Source organism: Clupea harengus, chromosome 13 (assembly GCF_900700415.2).
Source record: "Clupea harengus chromosome 13, Ch_v2.0.2, whole genome shotgun sequence".
NCBI lineage: Eukaryota > Metazoa > Chordata > Actinopteri > Clupeiformes > Clupeidae > Clupea > Clupea harengus.
Genome location: NC_045164.1, coordinates 26,955,610 through 26,971,917, shown reverse-complemented (window position 1 = coordinate 26,971,917; position 16,308 = coordinate 26,955,610). Strand labels below are relative to the sequence as shown.

The 16,308-nt window shown below is 47.7% G+C and overlaps 1 protein-coding gene across 1 annotated transcript in view; it reads right to left on the bottom strand.

Moving 5' to 3' along the window:
• Window positions 1-2,220: 2,220 nt before the first annotated feature.
• The window catches only part of unc5b (unc-5 netrin receptor B), a 74,554-nt gene continuing 60,466 nt past the window's right edge, over window positions 2,221-16,308 (bottom strand). Inside the window, exons 8-17 of the mRNA XM_031579189.2 lie at window positions 15,019-15,051; window positions 11,709-11,906; window positions 10,634-10,999; window positions 10,055-10,142; window positions 8,882-9,050; window positions 7,183-7,422; window positions 6,727-6,876; window positions 4,356-4,520; window positions 3,201-3,379; window positions 2,221-2,769 (exon numbers count right to left, since the gene is read on the bottom strand). Coding sequence (XP_031435049.1) covers window positions 2,604-2,769; window positions 3,201-3,379; window positions 4,356-4,520; window positions 6,727-6,876; window positions 7,183-7,422; window positions 8,882-9,050; window positions 10,055-10,142; window positions 10,634-10,999; window positions 11,709-11,906; window positions 15,019-15,051 — 1,754 coding nt within the window. The 3' untranslated portion in view covers window positions 2,221-2,603. The remainder of the gene's footprint in view (window positions 2,770-3,200; window positions 3,380-4,355; window positions 4,521-6,726; window positions 6,877-7,182; window positions 7,423-8,881; window positions 9,051-10,054; window positions 10,143-10,633; window positions 11,000-11,708; window positions 11,907-15,018; window positions 15,052-16,308) is intronic.

Sequence of the window (16,308 nt, the reverse complement as noted above, 5' to 3'; positions counted from 1 at the left end):
CACTCAAAAGCGCAAGTATGTGTCTGTCATGGTTAGTGGCGGAAAGGGCCGGCTTGTGGAAGTAGGGCCTCTCCTGGCTCTGCCTTCCCAGGCGAACGGCCTCTTCTCTGGCCTGAGTCTCACTCAGGAGGGGCCCTCTGGGTTGACACATGGAATGAAACACCTCATCTCCTCCTCACCTCAAGTCCACTGAGATAGACGGTTCAGAAGAGAGTACAGAAAATACATCAGATGACCCACGGCTTGGGGTCACATACTGTAGGACGGTGTCAGTTCTGTCTTGAGGGGATTCATATATATATATAGAAGCGTTGTGCTTGATCGCTTGCTCCATCTCGCCATTACAGCACTGATCTCTGGCAAAAATATACATCCTTTAACACGCTGTATAGGGGACAGACATATCCATGGATTTCAATTCCTTATGTACTTGCATAGTACTCACAATGAGAGATGATATGTAAGCTGTACAGCCTACACACACAACCACACACACACACACACACACACACACACACACACACACTGCTTAAGAAAAAGTGTAGAGATACTGCTTGTATTTTGGTTTCCATGGTATCAGAGAAAGAAACACTTTTTGCTTGTAAAGATCGTAAGACATCTCAATAGAAAGTAATAAAAAAAGACAGCATTTCACATGGACTACAACAACATGACTGATTGAGAACAAAAAAAGACCCTGAAACCTCATTGCAGTTGAAATATCAGTCCATTTTCATTCACGGTAAGGACATGGAGACAGAAGAAATTGAGACATGAATCCAAGGCCAGCAGAGGACGGTCTGTCACCACACCTGGGTGTTAATGGCATCACCCAACCCGATCACCAGACAGTTTGGCTCCATGGGTCAGAAACAAAGACATGACGGGGACCCAAAACGATCTTGATCAACGTTAATTTAACATTGTAAGTCAACACGGTAGTCTTTTGAGTCACAGAGAAAAGATTTGACATCTGAAATCACATACGGAGTACTCAAAAAACACGGACCATCTAATTCTATTTCTATTTTCTGGATCCTCCGTTTCCTCCACACGGTCTCGATCCTGCCTTCAGTGTGTCGTATGAACGTGCCATGGGACAAGGTCAGGACCGAAGCACAGAAATGAAAAGTGTCATGGCAACCGTAACCGCACGCACAACACAAGAAACAGAGTTCAAAACAAAAACCCATCCACAAATATGGATAATAACTTAAAAAGAGTGCGTTCCCTATAGGAAACTTATATAGCATGATTTTACCAGAAAGCTCTCCTGTGTTGTACTATGTTGATTAAAAAAAATCATTTTAAGAAAGCAGATTGGGGGGGGGGCGGGCGGGGTTATGTAAAACATAATTGTCATCAGTACAAGACATATGGGTTTTGAAAATGAAGAAAGGTTAGTGTACGCCTGATATGTTTCTGATATGTATACTGACAGGCAAATCATGTCATCCAAACAGTCCTGCAGGCTAAATGGATTCATATTGAACTTGCCACTTGTTCATCTAAATTACCTGTTTTGCCTGTTTATGTGTGCATGTGTATGTGTGAATGAGTTTGTGTGTGTGTGTGTGTGTGTGTGTGTGGTGTGTGTGTGTGCGTTCACACAAGTGAGCATCCTGAGGGAAGTTTAGACATGTTTGCACTGCTGGTCAGTCACTTGTCTGGGAGTGTAACAACGGTGGCTTTGAAACACAGAGTGGTCGCTAGGAAACAAATCCCCTACCGTGAGATGGTGTTGAATCATACATTTCCACACTGAGAGGGAGAGAGAGAGAGAGAGAGAGAGAGAGAGAGAGAGACAAAGAGAGGGAGAGAGAGAGCGAGAGAGAGACAAAGAGAGGAAGAGAGAGAGAGAGAGAGAGAGAGAGAGCGAGAGAGAGACAAAGAGAGAGAGAGAGAGAGAGAGAGAGAGAGAGAGAGAGAGGGAGGAAGAGAGAGAGAGACAGAGAGAGAGAGAGAGAGAGAGAGAGAGAGGGAGAGACAGAGACAGAGAGAGAGAGAGGGAGGAAGAGAGAGAGAGAGGGAGAGAGGCTACGGGAGTCTGGCAGAGAAGAGGACAGGTAGACATGGACAGAGACAGAACTGCTAAACTCAGTTAAGGTATACGTGTGTGTGTGTGTGTGTGTGTGTGTGTGTGTGTGTGTGTTTCAGCTTCTCTCGATTACTTCCTTCCTACTTCCATCTGCTACAGCACATCAGACCATAAACCAGACATTAGGATGAACATCAGTGTATTTTTTACAAAGTCAAACCCCATCTTTGCTCTGGGATTCCCAGCATAAAATCAGCGGAGCCGTGTGTGTGTGTGTGTGTGTGTGTGTGTCTGATGCACTGGGGCACGCTCTAGGCATCGCGTTGACATCCAGAACATGGGTCAGGGTCTAGGTGGAACCCGACGGACGATGAGAGGAATGGGGTCTGCTCACAAGAGGTGCTCCCTCTGTGATGGCCACCGGGCAAGTCATGACAAGTCTCTTTACGGTGGAAATTATCTTTTTTTGAATGTTGCTTATTTTGTGTCTTGCTCCTCCCTCCTTTTCCCAAACACACACACACACACACACACACGCACACACACACCCGACGGTATAAGCAAATCAGCAATCCCCATCCGTTGTCATGACAACCAAGACCTCGCTTTTGCCCATCTCTTCCAGAGCAGTCGCCAGGGAGACCAGGTCTGCGTCACCTTGGTGACAGGCTTCCCACAGGTCGAGGAGCACACCTGTGGGGCTGGGTTTTGTTGCAAAGTAGTTCAGGTACCTGATGGACAAAAGGACAATAGAGAGAGATTAGATGAGAGTGATGCACCACAATGTGGCCTTACAAACACACGCTCACACAGACACACACTCTCACACACACACACACACACACACACACACACACACACACAAACACACTCACACACACACTCACAGACACACACTCTCACACACACACACACACTCACAGACACACTCTCACACACACACACGCACAGACACACACACACTCACACACTCAGACAAACACACTCACACACACACTCACAGACACACACACACACTAACACACTCAGACAAACACACTCACACACACTCACAGACACACACTCACACAGACACACACACAAACACACGTTCACACACAGACACACACACTCACACAAACACACTCACACACTCACACACAAACACACCCTACCAACCCACCTGTCAAAGCAAAGGCTGTGTGCCAGCAGCCTCCAGTCACAGCCGCGGGCACTGGGGGCATCAAGGCTGGCACAGATCTTCTGGCGGATGGAGAGGGGCAGGCGGAAGGCGTAGGAGCCCACCTGAGAGGAGGGCAGGCAGGTGCCCCCCGAGGGGAGTGGCGAATGGGGGGGCAGCGTCTGTGGAGGACACCAAAGGTCAAAGTTCATCTAGTTCTATTGCTGCATATAAGTATTGTACTGTAATATGATCATTTTATTTGCGTAACCATCTCGAAATTTGAATTGCCCTGGATCATGTGTCATAATATAGCTCTAGCAGGCTCCCTAGTGGAGTTAAGAGGTAGTGTAAGTCAAGTATACTGAGCGTCATCCTGCAACACTTCACTACAGGATGACAAGAAATACCGCTTGACAGAGACTGTGAAATACAAAAATACTCCCAACGTGTATTCCACGCCTTCCAACCTTCCATGGCAGTATGTGTGAGCACAGGGCGGTCACCTGTGTGTGCTCCAGAGTGAGTGAGTGAGTGACTGAGTTTGTGAGAGTGTGTGTGTGTGTGTGTGTGTCTATGTCTCTGTGTGTGTGTGCTCCAAAGAGGGAGTAGGGCCTGAGTGAGTGAGTAAGTGTGAGTGTGAGTGAGTGAGTGTGTGTGTCTGTGTGTGTGTGTGTGTGTGTGTGTGCGTGCTCCAGAGTGAGTGAGTGAGTGAGTGTGTGTGTGTGTGTGTGTGTGTGTGTGTGTGTGTGTGCTCCAGAGTGAGTGAGTGAGTGAGTGAGTGAGTGTGTGTGTGTGTGTGTGTGTGTGTGTGTGTGTTAGTGAGTGTCTGTGCGTGTGTGTGCGTGTGTGTGTGTGTGTGTGTGTGTGTGTGTGTGTGTGTGTGTGTGTGTGTGTGTTAGTGAGTGTCTCTCTGTGTGTGTGTGTGTGTGTGTGTGTGTGTGTGTGTGTGTGTGTGTGTTAGTGAGTGTCTGTGCGTGTGTGTGCGTGCGTGTGTGTGTGTGTGTGTGTGTGTGTTAGTGAGTGTCTCTGTGTGTGTGTGTGTGTGTGTGTGTGTGTGTGTGTGTGTGTGTGTGTGTGTGTTAGTGAGTGTCTGTGTGTGTGTGTGTGTGTGTGTGTGTGTGTGTGTGTGTGTGTGTGTGTGTGGAGAGGCCCTACCTCCTGGATGTCAGTGTGCAGCTGGAAGATCTGCCCCTCCCCCTCCACCTGGCGCACGCAGATCTTGCAGGTGAGCTGGGAGACGGCCAGGCTGCCCCGCTCCAGGCTGAAGGTGCAGTGGAGGGGCCTCTGGCTGCCGCTCCAGATGTGGTAGAAGGGGATCTCCTGGAGGAGGACAAAACACACACACACACACACACACATACACACACACACATATATATTTATAATTTCATTAATATGTAACACAAATGTCATACATTAATATGTCTTTTCAGAAATTGCAAGAGGAAAACACGAACACGTTTTTTTGAGCGCAAACACTGAGTGGAACTCTGAGTGGGATTACAAATGTGGACTGTACATATATTATACCCAGAGGTTAAATTGGGCCGGAGCGCTCCGGAGCTCAGCTCCGCCTGCTTAGGTCCACAACAAACCCCGCCGGAGCTCATCTCCGTCTCCCTCAGTGTAAAATAATCATATACTACTTTTAATATGTTTTCATCTCCTGACAGTTGTAGTGGCGCGGTCTCCCTAGCGTCCAGGTTGCAACGTATTAGTTTAGTTCGACAGTTTGTAAACAATCTCCCGCGACCTGCGCATGTGAACGTCTTGGTGTAACGTCTTTGTGTTTAGTGTAAAATTTTACTTCTGGACTGCATTCTACAAATTTAAAGCAGGGTAAGTTTTTGAAGAACATTATACACAAAAATCTTTCTACTGGTTGTTTTCATATTTCATATCAGCATTTTTTACACACACATAGGAAAGGTAATACATGCGCTGAACTCTTCGTGTTAATATGTGTCAATATGAACTCATGAATATGAACTTGTTCATACAAAGTTGCACAGGCACCCTGAGGGTTTCTACCTTTTCCCATTATAATTTTATAAGTTAAATCAAGGAGACTATAACATCAGCTAGATAACTAGCTATCATTTTATGTTAATGGAACTCTTCCATTTAAATCGTTTAAGGTTATTACAAGTTTCCTTAGCTAGCTAGTTAGCTAGCATAACTAGGTAACCATAGCAACCAGCTGAAAGTGGATACGTTTGTCCTCACCGCCTTCTTTAACATATGAATAGCCCTCCTTTGCTAACGGGTGGGTCGTTAGCAGCTGTTTTGTCACTCAGAAAATGAAATGTGCAAGATTTGAGTTCTATTCTCCTTACAAACTATTAATTCTTATTATTTTTCGAACTGTATATATCTTTAAAGTAAAAGATTCAAGGTTTCTGGTATCCATAGGAGGACAAGCGCACAACAAACGCCTTTGATGGCCAATGTCGCTAAAAAGCGAGCAACACCATACAAACCACTGGCTAGCTAGCCCCTAGCAAATGTCAAATCTTGTAGCCTAGCTGCTCTCTTGACACTCTGAAAACAGCATAGCATCATCAAATTATCCCGTTTACATGTTGATGGGGATATTCACGTAATGATCTTGTCACATATAATCAGGCCAATAATCCCAATTTTGAAAAAATAAAATTAAAAAAAAGCTTGCCTCTGTTGACGGTCTCCAATTAAGTTACACAATTAGTTTGCTTACCTATGATGGTCAAGCCCTGAGCATAGTCGGCTGGCAGTTTTAGCGGTGGAAGTGGGGGCTTTGTAAAATCCGACTGGTGATCATTTGGTCTGCTCATGTTTGTAGTAGGCCTTTTATTATTATACTGAGGGGGCTTTCCCCCATTTAATTTAGCGTTAGCTGACTATCTATATAGAATACTGGAAACAACATATGGTCACAAATTATTATTTTTTTTTTTGCATGCCCATGAACTATGTTCAAGGTTTAATTGTTTTATTATTATTTTTGGGAAATTAAAAATGTCATAGTTCACTGACTGACAAAGGGGTCTTTAGTGTTACCTAGAATAAGTAATTTTGAAAAACTGTAATAGATTCCAATGATTCTGAAACAAGTGATGATATACTGTATAAATACCAATGTCTGTTTTAATGATAGCTGCATGAATGTTTCTTAATTTAGTTTGATGATACTAAAAAGATAATACATTAAATTGTAGCCTGTTTGAAAAACTATTCAACCCCTACACATTAGAAGTGGGAAAAGAGCCTCTTTAGTGTAATAATGCATTCATTCATAATTTATGTGAGAGCGATATGAATAAAGATGCTTTTGAAAGATTACCATTGACCGCACACGAGGGCTTCCCCTCCTCACAAAAGCCAATTTAACCACTGATTGTACCTACATATAAGTAATATGTTTCAACATCCTCTTTAATATCAGCTTCAAATGAATATTTCTACTAGGTTATTAAATGTGTTCTTTGAAATGTGATTCATTCTGTGCTATGACCATGGCAGTGGCTCAGACTGGCGGGGTCCTGACCTGATACTTGGCCAGCAGCTTGCTCCTCCAGTGGGAGTGTGGGATGTCATGGATCGACAGGCGCAGGTTGTGGTAGCTGTCCTTGAACAGGAGAGGCTTGGGATCCTCCAGCAATACCCCACCCAGGCTACGCTCCACCTCTAGGACCTCCTGTACACACACACACACACACACACCACACACAAACACACACACACACACACACACAGATGCACACACACACACACACACACACACACACGCACACACGCACACACACACACACACACACCGCACAAACACACACACCACACACACACAAAAAAACAACAACATAGATCATTAAGAATATGAATTAATTAAAACCAAAACATTAAATAATAATCTGAATATGATTTGTAGCGTCCCAACAGAATGCCTGACATCTGTGGTAGGACTCTGTGTGTTGCTGAGCAACAGGCAGGCAGCTGGACGGACCTTGAGGGCGTGCGGGGTGTCCTGTAGGCAGTAGACCCTCAGGCTGTAGTCCAGCGAGAGGCAGGGGGCACGCGGGGCAAACAGGGCCAGCTGCAGCCTCTTGCAGGCGGGGTGGGGGGGCGCCGACTGGCCCACCAGTCCGTAGGTACCCAGCTGCTCCATCAGCACGTGGCAGCTCGTCTCCTCCAGCTGCAGGAAGCAGGGTGTCGACAGGCTCTCCTCGCCCACCGTCAGCACCTCCTGCAGGCACGGAGTGGAATGACATGCGAATAGCTCAGTACAGGGCATGGATGTGTTGCTTCCCTCATACTGTCAATTATGTTCCTCTTGGTAACACACTATTAACACACTATTAACACACTATTAACACACTATTAACCCACCATTAACACACTATTAACACACTATTAACACACTATTGACACACCATTAATACACCATTAACACACTATTAACACACTATTAACACACTATCAGGTACTGATTGGGACAAATAAATGGCGAGGGCAAAAATATATGCAAAGCTGCCAATACAATGACCTGCTTCATGACTCGTATGGAACACATTGTTTGCCTTTAAATCGATCAACATAACCTGAACACCTTCATGTTAACCCTTCACTGATCATATTCACTGCTGGATCAATGTGTTACTGTGTGTTATAAAGGTGAAACTGATTTACTGTAGAAATGGAAGAGGTCATTCTACACTGGCCCAGTGTGTGTGAACTAAAGTGAATGTGTTCCCAGTAATGACTCATAGTGGAGATTTCACTGTGTCACCTTCCTCTTCCTCCCCAGGTTCCTCAGAGCACTCGCCCTCTCAGACCTCTTCATCTTCCCACTTAACCAATCTCTCCATCTTCATGCTCTCTCTCTCTCTCTCTCTCACACTCACTCTCTCTCTTTCTTTCTCTCTCTCTCTCTCTCTCACACTCACTCTCTCTCTCTCTCTCATACACTCACTCTCTCTCTCTCTCTCTCTCACACTCACTCTCTCTCTCTCTCATACACTCTCTCTCTCTCTCTCTCTCTCTCTCTCTCTCTCTCTCTCATACACTCTCTCTCTCTCTCCCTCTCTCTCTCTCTCTCTCTCTCTCTCTCTCTCTCATACACTCTCTCTCTCTCTCTCTCTCTCCCTCTCTCTCTCATGCTCTTTGAAGACCATAGAGCACTTCTCCTCTTTTCGGTGCCCTACTTCACACAACACTGCCCACTCCTCCTTCCTCCTCTCACTCTTCTCTTGTTACTCTGCCCACTGACACTGATCTCCTTATCTTCCCCACAATCTCTCTTCCTCCCTTCCTCTCTGGGTTTGTTTTCCACAGCCCTCTCTTGCTCTCTCTCTCTCTCTCTCTCTCTCAAATTCAAATTCAAATTCAAAAGAAGCTTTATTGGCATGACCATAACGATGTACAGTATTGCCAAAGCATTTCTCTCTCTCTCTCTTGCCCTCTCTTGCTCTCTGTGGTTTTTCTCTTTCACACTCAGTATTCTTTCATCTGTCAGTGTTAGTGTCTCTCCTTCTCTCTCTCTCTCTCTCTCTCTCTCTCCCTCCTCTGCCTCCCACCCCAGGCTGCCCTCCCCACTGTGTCTGCAGGTCCAGGTCTCTCACCTCCCAGGCTCCCTGGTGGCTCTGGCGTCCACACACACACACACACACACACACACACACACACACACACATAGACACTCTCACCTCCCAGGCTCCCTGGTGGCTCTGGCTCTTGAGGGTGAGGCTCCAGTCGGGCGAGTCCAGCAGGGCGCAGTGGGGCAGCGTCAGCACCACGGGTCGGCTCAGCAGCATGCCCGTCGGCCCGCAGCTCACCACGGGGCTCAACACCGTCTGACTGCCCTCCGATGGCAGCCTGGCGTCCACACACACACACACACACACACACACACACACACACACACACACACACACGCACACACACACACACAGACACACAGACACACACACACACACACACACACACACATAGACACAGACACACAGACACACACACACAAACACACAGACACACACACACACACACACACAAACACACACACAGACACACACACACACACACACGCACACACACACACACACACAGACACACACAAACACACAGACACACACACACACACACACACACACAAACACACACATGACAGGGAGAAAGGCATCTACAGTTAGACACAGTTTGTAAAGATATATTTTTTTATCAAAACTCCTTCATATTGAAGAGAAGCTCTACAGTTCTAAATTCAAAGCACTCCACCAAATTGCAGTTTTTCAGTCATAAATAAAAGTACTGAACATTCCTCGGGTCTGCCCAAAATAAACATTATCACTGCGCACAGAAGCAGTGACTCCACAGCTGAGCGTGAAAACTGCACAATGTGAGTTTGAGACGAGCCGTCGCCAGCCAGCCCCCTGAGTCAGCAGTGGAACGACAACAACGATTGAGGATGAAACAAACAGATTCAGGCCCAAAGTGGAGCCGACAGCTCGCAGCGTTTGTGTTTTCCGAGTCTCACCGAGGGTTAGGCTCAGTCTTTTGATGTTCCTACTCCCAACCCCGCCCAACTCCATCTCCAGCGCCCCCCCTCTGTGCTATGATTCATATTTGCTTATTCCTGCAACCGTGACGGGGCTTCTCCGAGGCAAAGGAGGTGCACTTTTCGAGACACAGCACTCAGCGGAATTTCAAAAACTGACACTAAACATGAGGATTTACGTCTTTACTGCGCCGAGCACCGGAGCCTCGAGGCCTGAGCAGCCCCCACTCCTTCCTTCACATTTCCCATCATCCTCTTTGAACACGGGAGAGCAGTTGGGCAGAGGACACACAGCGGCCCAATGGCTGATGAGAGGCAGACTTACGTGGTTTTCTCCCATCTGTTGATGATCAGGTACATCTCGTAGAACTTGCCCTGGGGGATGGTGCCGGGCGGAACCAGGAGGCTCACACCTGAGGGGGAAGAAAGGAAGAAGAAAGGAATAGAAAGGGAGAAGAAAGGGAGAAGAAAGGAAGAAGAAAGGAGAGAGGTGGGAGAATAAGATATGATTTTTGGGTTTGAAGTGCAAATGGTCTCACCTCCGTAGGTGATGATGTCAGCTGCTGGTGGGAGATGATAATTAAAGGTGCCAGCTGGGGCGGAAGGGGTCATTAAAGGTGCCATGACAACCCCACGCTGTGTGTCTACACTGTGTGTGTGTGTGTGTGTGTGTGTGTGTGTGTGCATAAGCATCAGTGTGTGAGTATCAATATGTGTGTAAATAGTGTGTGTTCTATACACACATATAATATAATGTGTGAATCCAACCAACTATGAACACACACACACACACACACACACAAACACACCTGTAATCGGTGTCTATAAAAGTGTCTGCATGAGGGTCACATAGTGTGTGCACGTGATAGCACACATGCAGGTGTGTGTCCTGGCGCGTCCTCACCTGTGTTTGGGATGGTAAGGCGCCCGCCCAGGCACCCGAGCGTGGCGCTGACGCTGTGGCCCGGCTCCCGGGGCAGGGTGTGCCCGTGCTGCTCGCGGCCGCCGCCCATGGTGCCCACCGTCTTCAGGCTCATGATCTCCACATCGCTCACCCCCGAGGGCAGCTCCAGGGAGGACAGGGTGGAGGAGTTGTACACCTTGATCTTGAGCGTCGTGGGCATCGGGTCCAGGAGGGGGGAGGTGGTCATGGGGATCTTGTGGGGGGAGTCCAGGGTGCTCTGCTGCAGGGAGTAGAGAGGCCCGCGGATGGTGCCCGCCGTGGCCGTCAGGTCCGGGGGCATGGAGGGGTGCAGCAGGTGGGGGTTATCTGCGGAGGGAAGAGAGGCAGATGTTTTTGTTGTTTTTGTTTTGTGTTTTTATTTTCTTATTTACTTACAAATACTAAGGTATAACGAGTAGGAAAATGACCATTTGTGAAAGAATATACTGCAGCTGTATTTCCTCTGAGCGGTAAAATAAGGTTGGCTGGTTGGAAAATGGATTTAAATGGATGGTTTGATGTTGGTGCCCCTACTGTGAGTGGCCACACAAACAGCTGAGGATTATGGAGCACAGCACTGAGGGATGAAATAATGAGGAGATGACAGAGAGAGAGAGAGAGATACAGAGAGATGGAAAGAGAGAGAGAGGGGGAGAGAGAGAGAGAGAGACAGAGAGAGAGATACAGAGAGATGGAAAGAGAGAGAGAGAGAGAGACAGAGAGAGAGGGGAGAGAGAGAGAGACAGAGAGAGAGGGGGAGAGAGAGAGAGGGGGAGAGAGAGAGACATGGAGAGAGAAAGGAAGGACAAGAAAGACGAGGGTAAGAAAACGGATACAAAGAAACCAAGGGAGGAGGGGAGGGGGAGCAAAAGAGGAAAGAAAACAAGACGTGGTGATGGTGTGGAGGGGTTATTAGACGCGACATGAGTGGTTGCCCTGGGTGATACCATGTGACATGAGTGGTTGCCCTGGGTGATACCATGTGACATGAGTGGTTGCCCTGGGTGATACCATGTGACATGAGTGGACTCCTCACCTTGCCGCGGAGGTTTGTAGTTGCCAGGGTGGAAGGCAGCGGTGAGGGCGGACGAGGAGTCGGTGATGTCGCCGTGGAGATGGCGACAGCGCCGCCGGTATGCCAGCACGCCCACGCACAGCACCAGCAGGACGCAGAGCAGCAGCGCGCCAATCAGACCGGCGTACACCGCCACGCCGCCGGAGCCTGCACCCAGAGCTGACACGACACACACACGCTACTGTTAGACTATCTGTCACACACACACACACACACACACACACACACACACACACACACACACCGCCACGCCGGAGCCTGCACCCAGAGCTGACACGACACACACACAGGCTACTGTTAGACTCTATCTGTCACACACACACACACACACACACACACACACACCGCCACGCCGGAGTCTGCACCCAGAGCTGACACACCACACACAGACTACTGTTAGACTCTATCTGTCACACACACACACACACACACACACACACAGATTCACACAGGCATAAATGCACAAACACACACACACACATGCATGAACACATTCTAACATACACACACACACACACACATATATGCATGAATGCTTCCTTACATACACACACCTTTCTATATACATAAACTCCCACATAAACGAGCACCTACACACACAAGAATGCACACATAAACACACCACCATACACACACTCTGGAGCCCAGTCCAAAACCGGAGGCAGAGGTTAACATCACACACTGATATTTACAGACAAACTCATTTTTACCGACACATGCGTTCACACAAAGAGTCACACATACGACCCTACATTTACATACTCACACACACAAAACACACATCTCTACTTAGGAATAAATGTGCATTTAGAATGAAACATCCATATATGATAGTGTGTTTTAATATGCATACACACGCACATACACACACACACACACAAAACCCTTAACCCTTATGTGCCGACACATACATTAGTAGCAAATGTACAGCGTGCACACATTTGCATTAAACAGGAAGACAGGGAGAGATACACAAACAAAACTATGTAGGTAGACGACAAAATCACACACTACAGGACTAACACTAATATTTCATGTATACGGACACATGTCAGGGCACACCTAACGAGAGGCAACAGACACTACACCCCTCATAAGCCCCCTGATGCGTGTAACAACACTCCACCTGCACTCAGTCAACAGACTTTAATTCAGATTCATGTCTTTTAGAATTTTGTTACAATTGTTTATATAGCGGTCTTTTATCAGGGCTATTATTATATACTATTATTTGCTCATGCCGATTAAACCTGTATTGAAAAATGCTATGAGTTGTAGGCCGCAGTACCACTCCTCAACAGCAGGGGGAGCTGTTATCCTCTTTGAGCAGTGAGGTGCCCGGTTGTAACCTCGGCTGCTCCTTGAGCTGACTGCCCAGCCAGAGTGTGTTGTTCTCTGCCCTGCCCCGCCTAGCAGCATGCTAGAACCTCTACAGGCTAGAGCAGGCCACGTGGATGTGCGTGAGAGGGACTGTGTCAGACGGAAAAAAAAGAAGAAAGAAAGAGCGAGAATGGGAACAGAGAAGAGAAGAGAAGAGAGAGGGGGGAGAGACATAAGGAAACACAGAAGGAGAGAGAAACACTGCAAAAAAAGAAAAAACAACAAAAAAAACAGAAGGGAGAGGGTGAGGGAGAGGGTGTGGGAGAGGGAGAGGAAGAGAGACAGACAGTGTAGTGTGTATGAATAAGTACAGGGCTGTGTAAAGAAAAGTAGAGCGGACTTAAGGAGAGCAGAGGCACGAAAACGGGATGGGTCAGATAGGAAGAGACGGGAGGTTTGGGCTAGAGAGGAGAGGAGCGGAATTAGAGCAGGCAGCCGCGCAGGAATGGGAGAGGAGAGGAGAGGAGCTCTTCCAGAGAGGAGAGGGGGCATGAAAGCTACTGGGTAAAAGAAAGAGAGAGAGAGAGAGAGAGAAGGAAAGCAAAGAGAGGGATAGAAGTGAAGAAGGAGAAGTGCAGATGGAGAAGAGCGAGGGATGGGGGAAGATGGGGCTGAGGAGCGCAGGGCCTGGGTGAGTTCACGTGGCACGTCTTGAGCGGAGTCGACAGACTTCTGTGCGCATTACCGCCCAACCGAACAACGCAAATGAGGTGCTCCCGCCCGCCCGCCCGCCCGCTCCTATTCCCATTGTCACAACGATCACGGGCGCCCTGTGAAACCCCTTCGACTGTAAACTACACTATTGATCGCTCCCAGCCACATCATCCAGCCATTACCTCCCAGCACGTCTCCAACAACTACCACAACACTTCAACAACAAGACATTTCTATAAACACTCCCAGGCTGGCCTTTTTTTATTTTAAGGCTGTTTGGAATTGCTTCTGCAGTGCTGGCATATCCCAAAGTTTTACAAAAAAACTGCTGATGATAAAAGTGTTAAGTTTACATATTTCTTGCCATAAATGGATTATTTAGGCTATGCAACCGCATTTCCCTCCCAGTTCCCTTCGTTAGAGCCAATCACTGTTTAATGTACAATCTAAAAGTTTATGAGGGATGGTTTCCACGGTTTCCGAGAGCGAGAGAGTAGAGGTGCCTATAGCCTGTGAGATTTCAGCAATATTAGTATAAGTTTATTGCAAGCCACACTGTGCAATATGGATCTAATAAACGTGGGTACGACATTAAGTTTGATGTATGTAGACTGTAGGATGATGAGACCTACTGAATTGGGTTTGGTGCCAGTGTCGTGTTGATCAGTGCATCATTTCAAGCTGCATTCTAATTGGTTGGTTGACAGACGCAGGTTGTAGAAGCAGTCACATTGTGAGATGGTCAATCTAAATTTCTGAATTTGGTGCCAGGCTATCTTTGGTCGTAAAACCTTGATAACGGGCATCTTCGAACCTCTCTCACAGTGTGGATATCGGAGATCGGCATGTTTCTTTCACGTTGCTCATCTTTTGTCTGCGACAGCCCAAAATTGCACGGTGTGTCAGAGAGAGGGGGAGAGGGCGAGGGTGCAGTGAAGGCTGTACACATCACAGGGGACACTTAAAGGATTACTTTCCAAACAAGGTTGGACAAGCAGGTGAGGTGTGTGTGGCCCCGTGTGAAGAAGATTAGAGAGGGTGTGAAGGCATGGGTGCACATGAGGGTGAGTGATCGATGACACACACACATACACACACACACACATTCTACCTGCGGGCATGTGTGGAACTCGGTCGCACAGAAGGTGGATAAGGTAATGTGTACGCATGCACTCAAGCACACACACACACACACTCACACAAACACACACAGATGTTTATGTATAAGTGAACTTACGATGGCTGGCATGTTCAATAGAAACCTTTTTATCTGTTAGAGAGAAATAGAAAGGAAAAACAACAAAAACAGAAGAAAAAATATATAAAATGGATGACACACCCAGTGCAAATGAATGACAAAATGATCTCCAGAATGAACTTAATGAGGATGCTGCCCGGCAGTCGGGTCTGACTCGAGACCGTTCTGACTCATACACACTTGAGCTGGGATAGAGTAGAAATGAAAAACAAAGAGAGAGGGAAGTGAAAAGAAAAGGGAAAGAAACTGACATTGAAGTAAAACAGCTGGAATAAATAAATAAATAAATGCCGTGGAGTAAAGCAGCGCTTCCAGGCCGCCGTGTCGCACGTTCATTATTCATGCCTCAATCTGAGACGGCCTCTCATGGCTCATCCTCCACGCTCCACTCCAGCTCCTCTTCCCAGCCGAGACCCCCCCGCCCCCCCTTACAGGAACACCAGCCAGAGCCCCCCCCCCCTCTTACAGGAACACCAGCCAGAGCCAGAGCCAGAGCCAGAGCCAGAGCCAGAGCCAGAGGCAGAGCCAGGTGGACTCCTACTGACGTTACATTACTGCAATAATGACTGCATGGATGAATAGGCAAATTTATAATGTGTTATATAATGTGATGTAATGTTTTACTTTATACTATTGGTAAAAAGTGTGACTGGGTGGTATGGTGACAATGTCAAATGAAAAGGATGTGTGCTTTGTTGTGTTTTTTTTTACAAAGTGTGGGCTAAAGGAGTGTGTGTGTGTGAGTGTGTGTGCATACGTGTGTGTGTGTGTGTGTGCGTTGAGTGTATGTGTGTGTGTGTGTGCGTACGTGTGTGTGTGTGTGCGTTGAGTGTATGTGTGTGTGTGTGTGTGCGTGCGTGCGTGCGTGTTGGGTGTATGCGCATCTCTCTCCCGCTGCATTCAGAGAGAGATTATGCGTTGCTGTCAGCTGCATTCTCGCTGGATCGGTGCGTGCTGCACATCCGCACGTCGGAGCGAATCTGCCTCACGCTGGGGTGCCCCCCCCCTCTTCTCTTCTCTCCTCACCCGGAGAGCTCCTTCATCCGCTCCTCCTCATCCTCCTCATGACTCGCTGCCTCCTGCTCATCCCCAAGCCCCCCCTAACCCTAACCCCCACGTCCACAAACACTCGTCTCTCTCCAGCCGCCGCGCTCGCTCGCTCTCTGTCCTGCTCCTCCATCTGTGCTGGAGAGAAGCAGCGTGACCCCTGACCTCTCGCTCTCTGGGCTCACTTTTCGTCAGGCTACGGGCAGCTGCAGCTGACAGTCC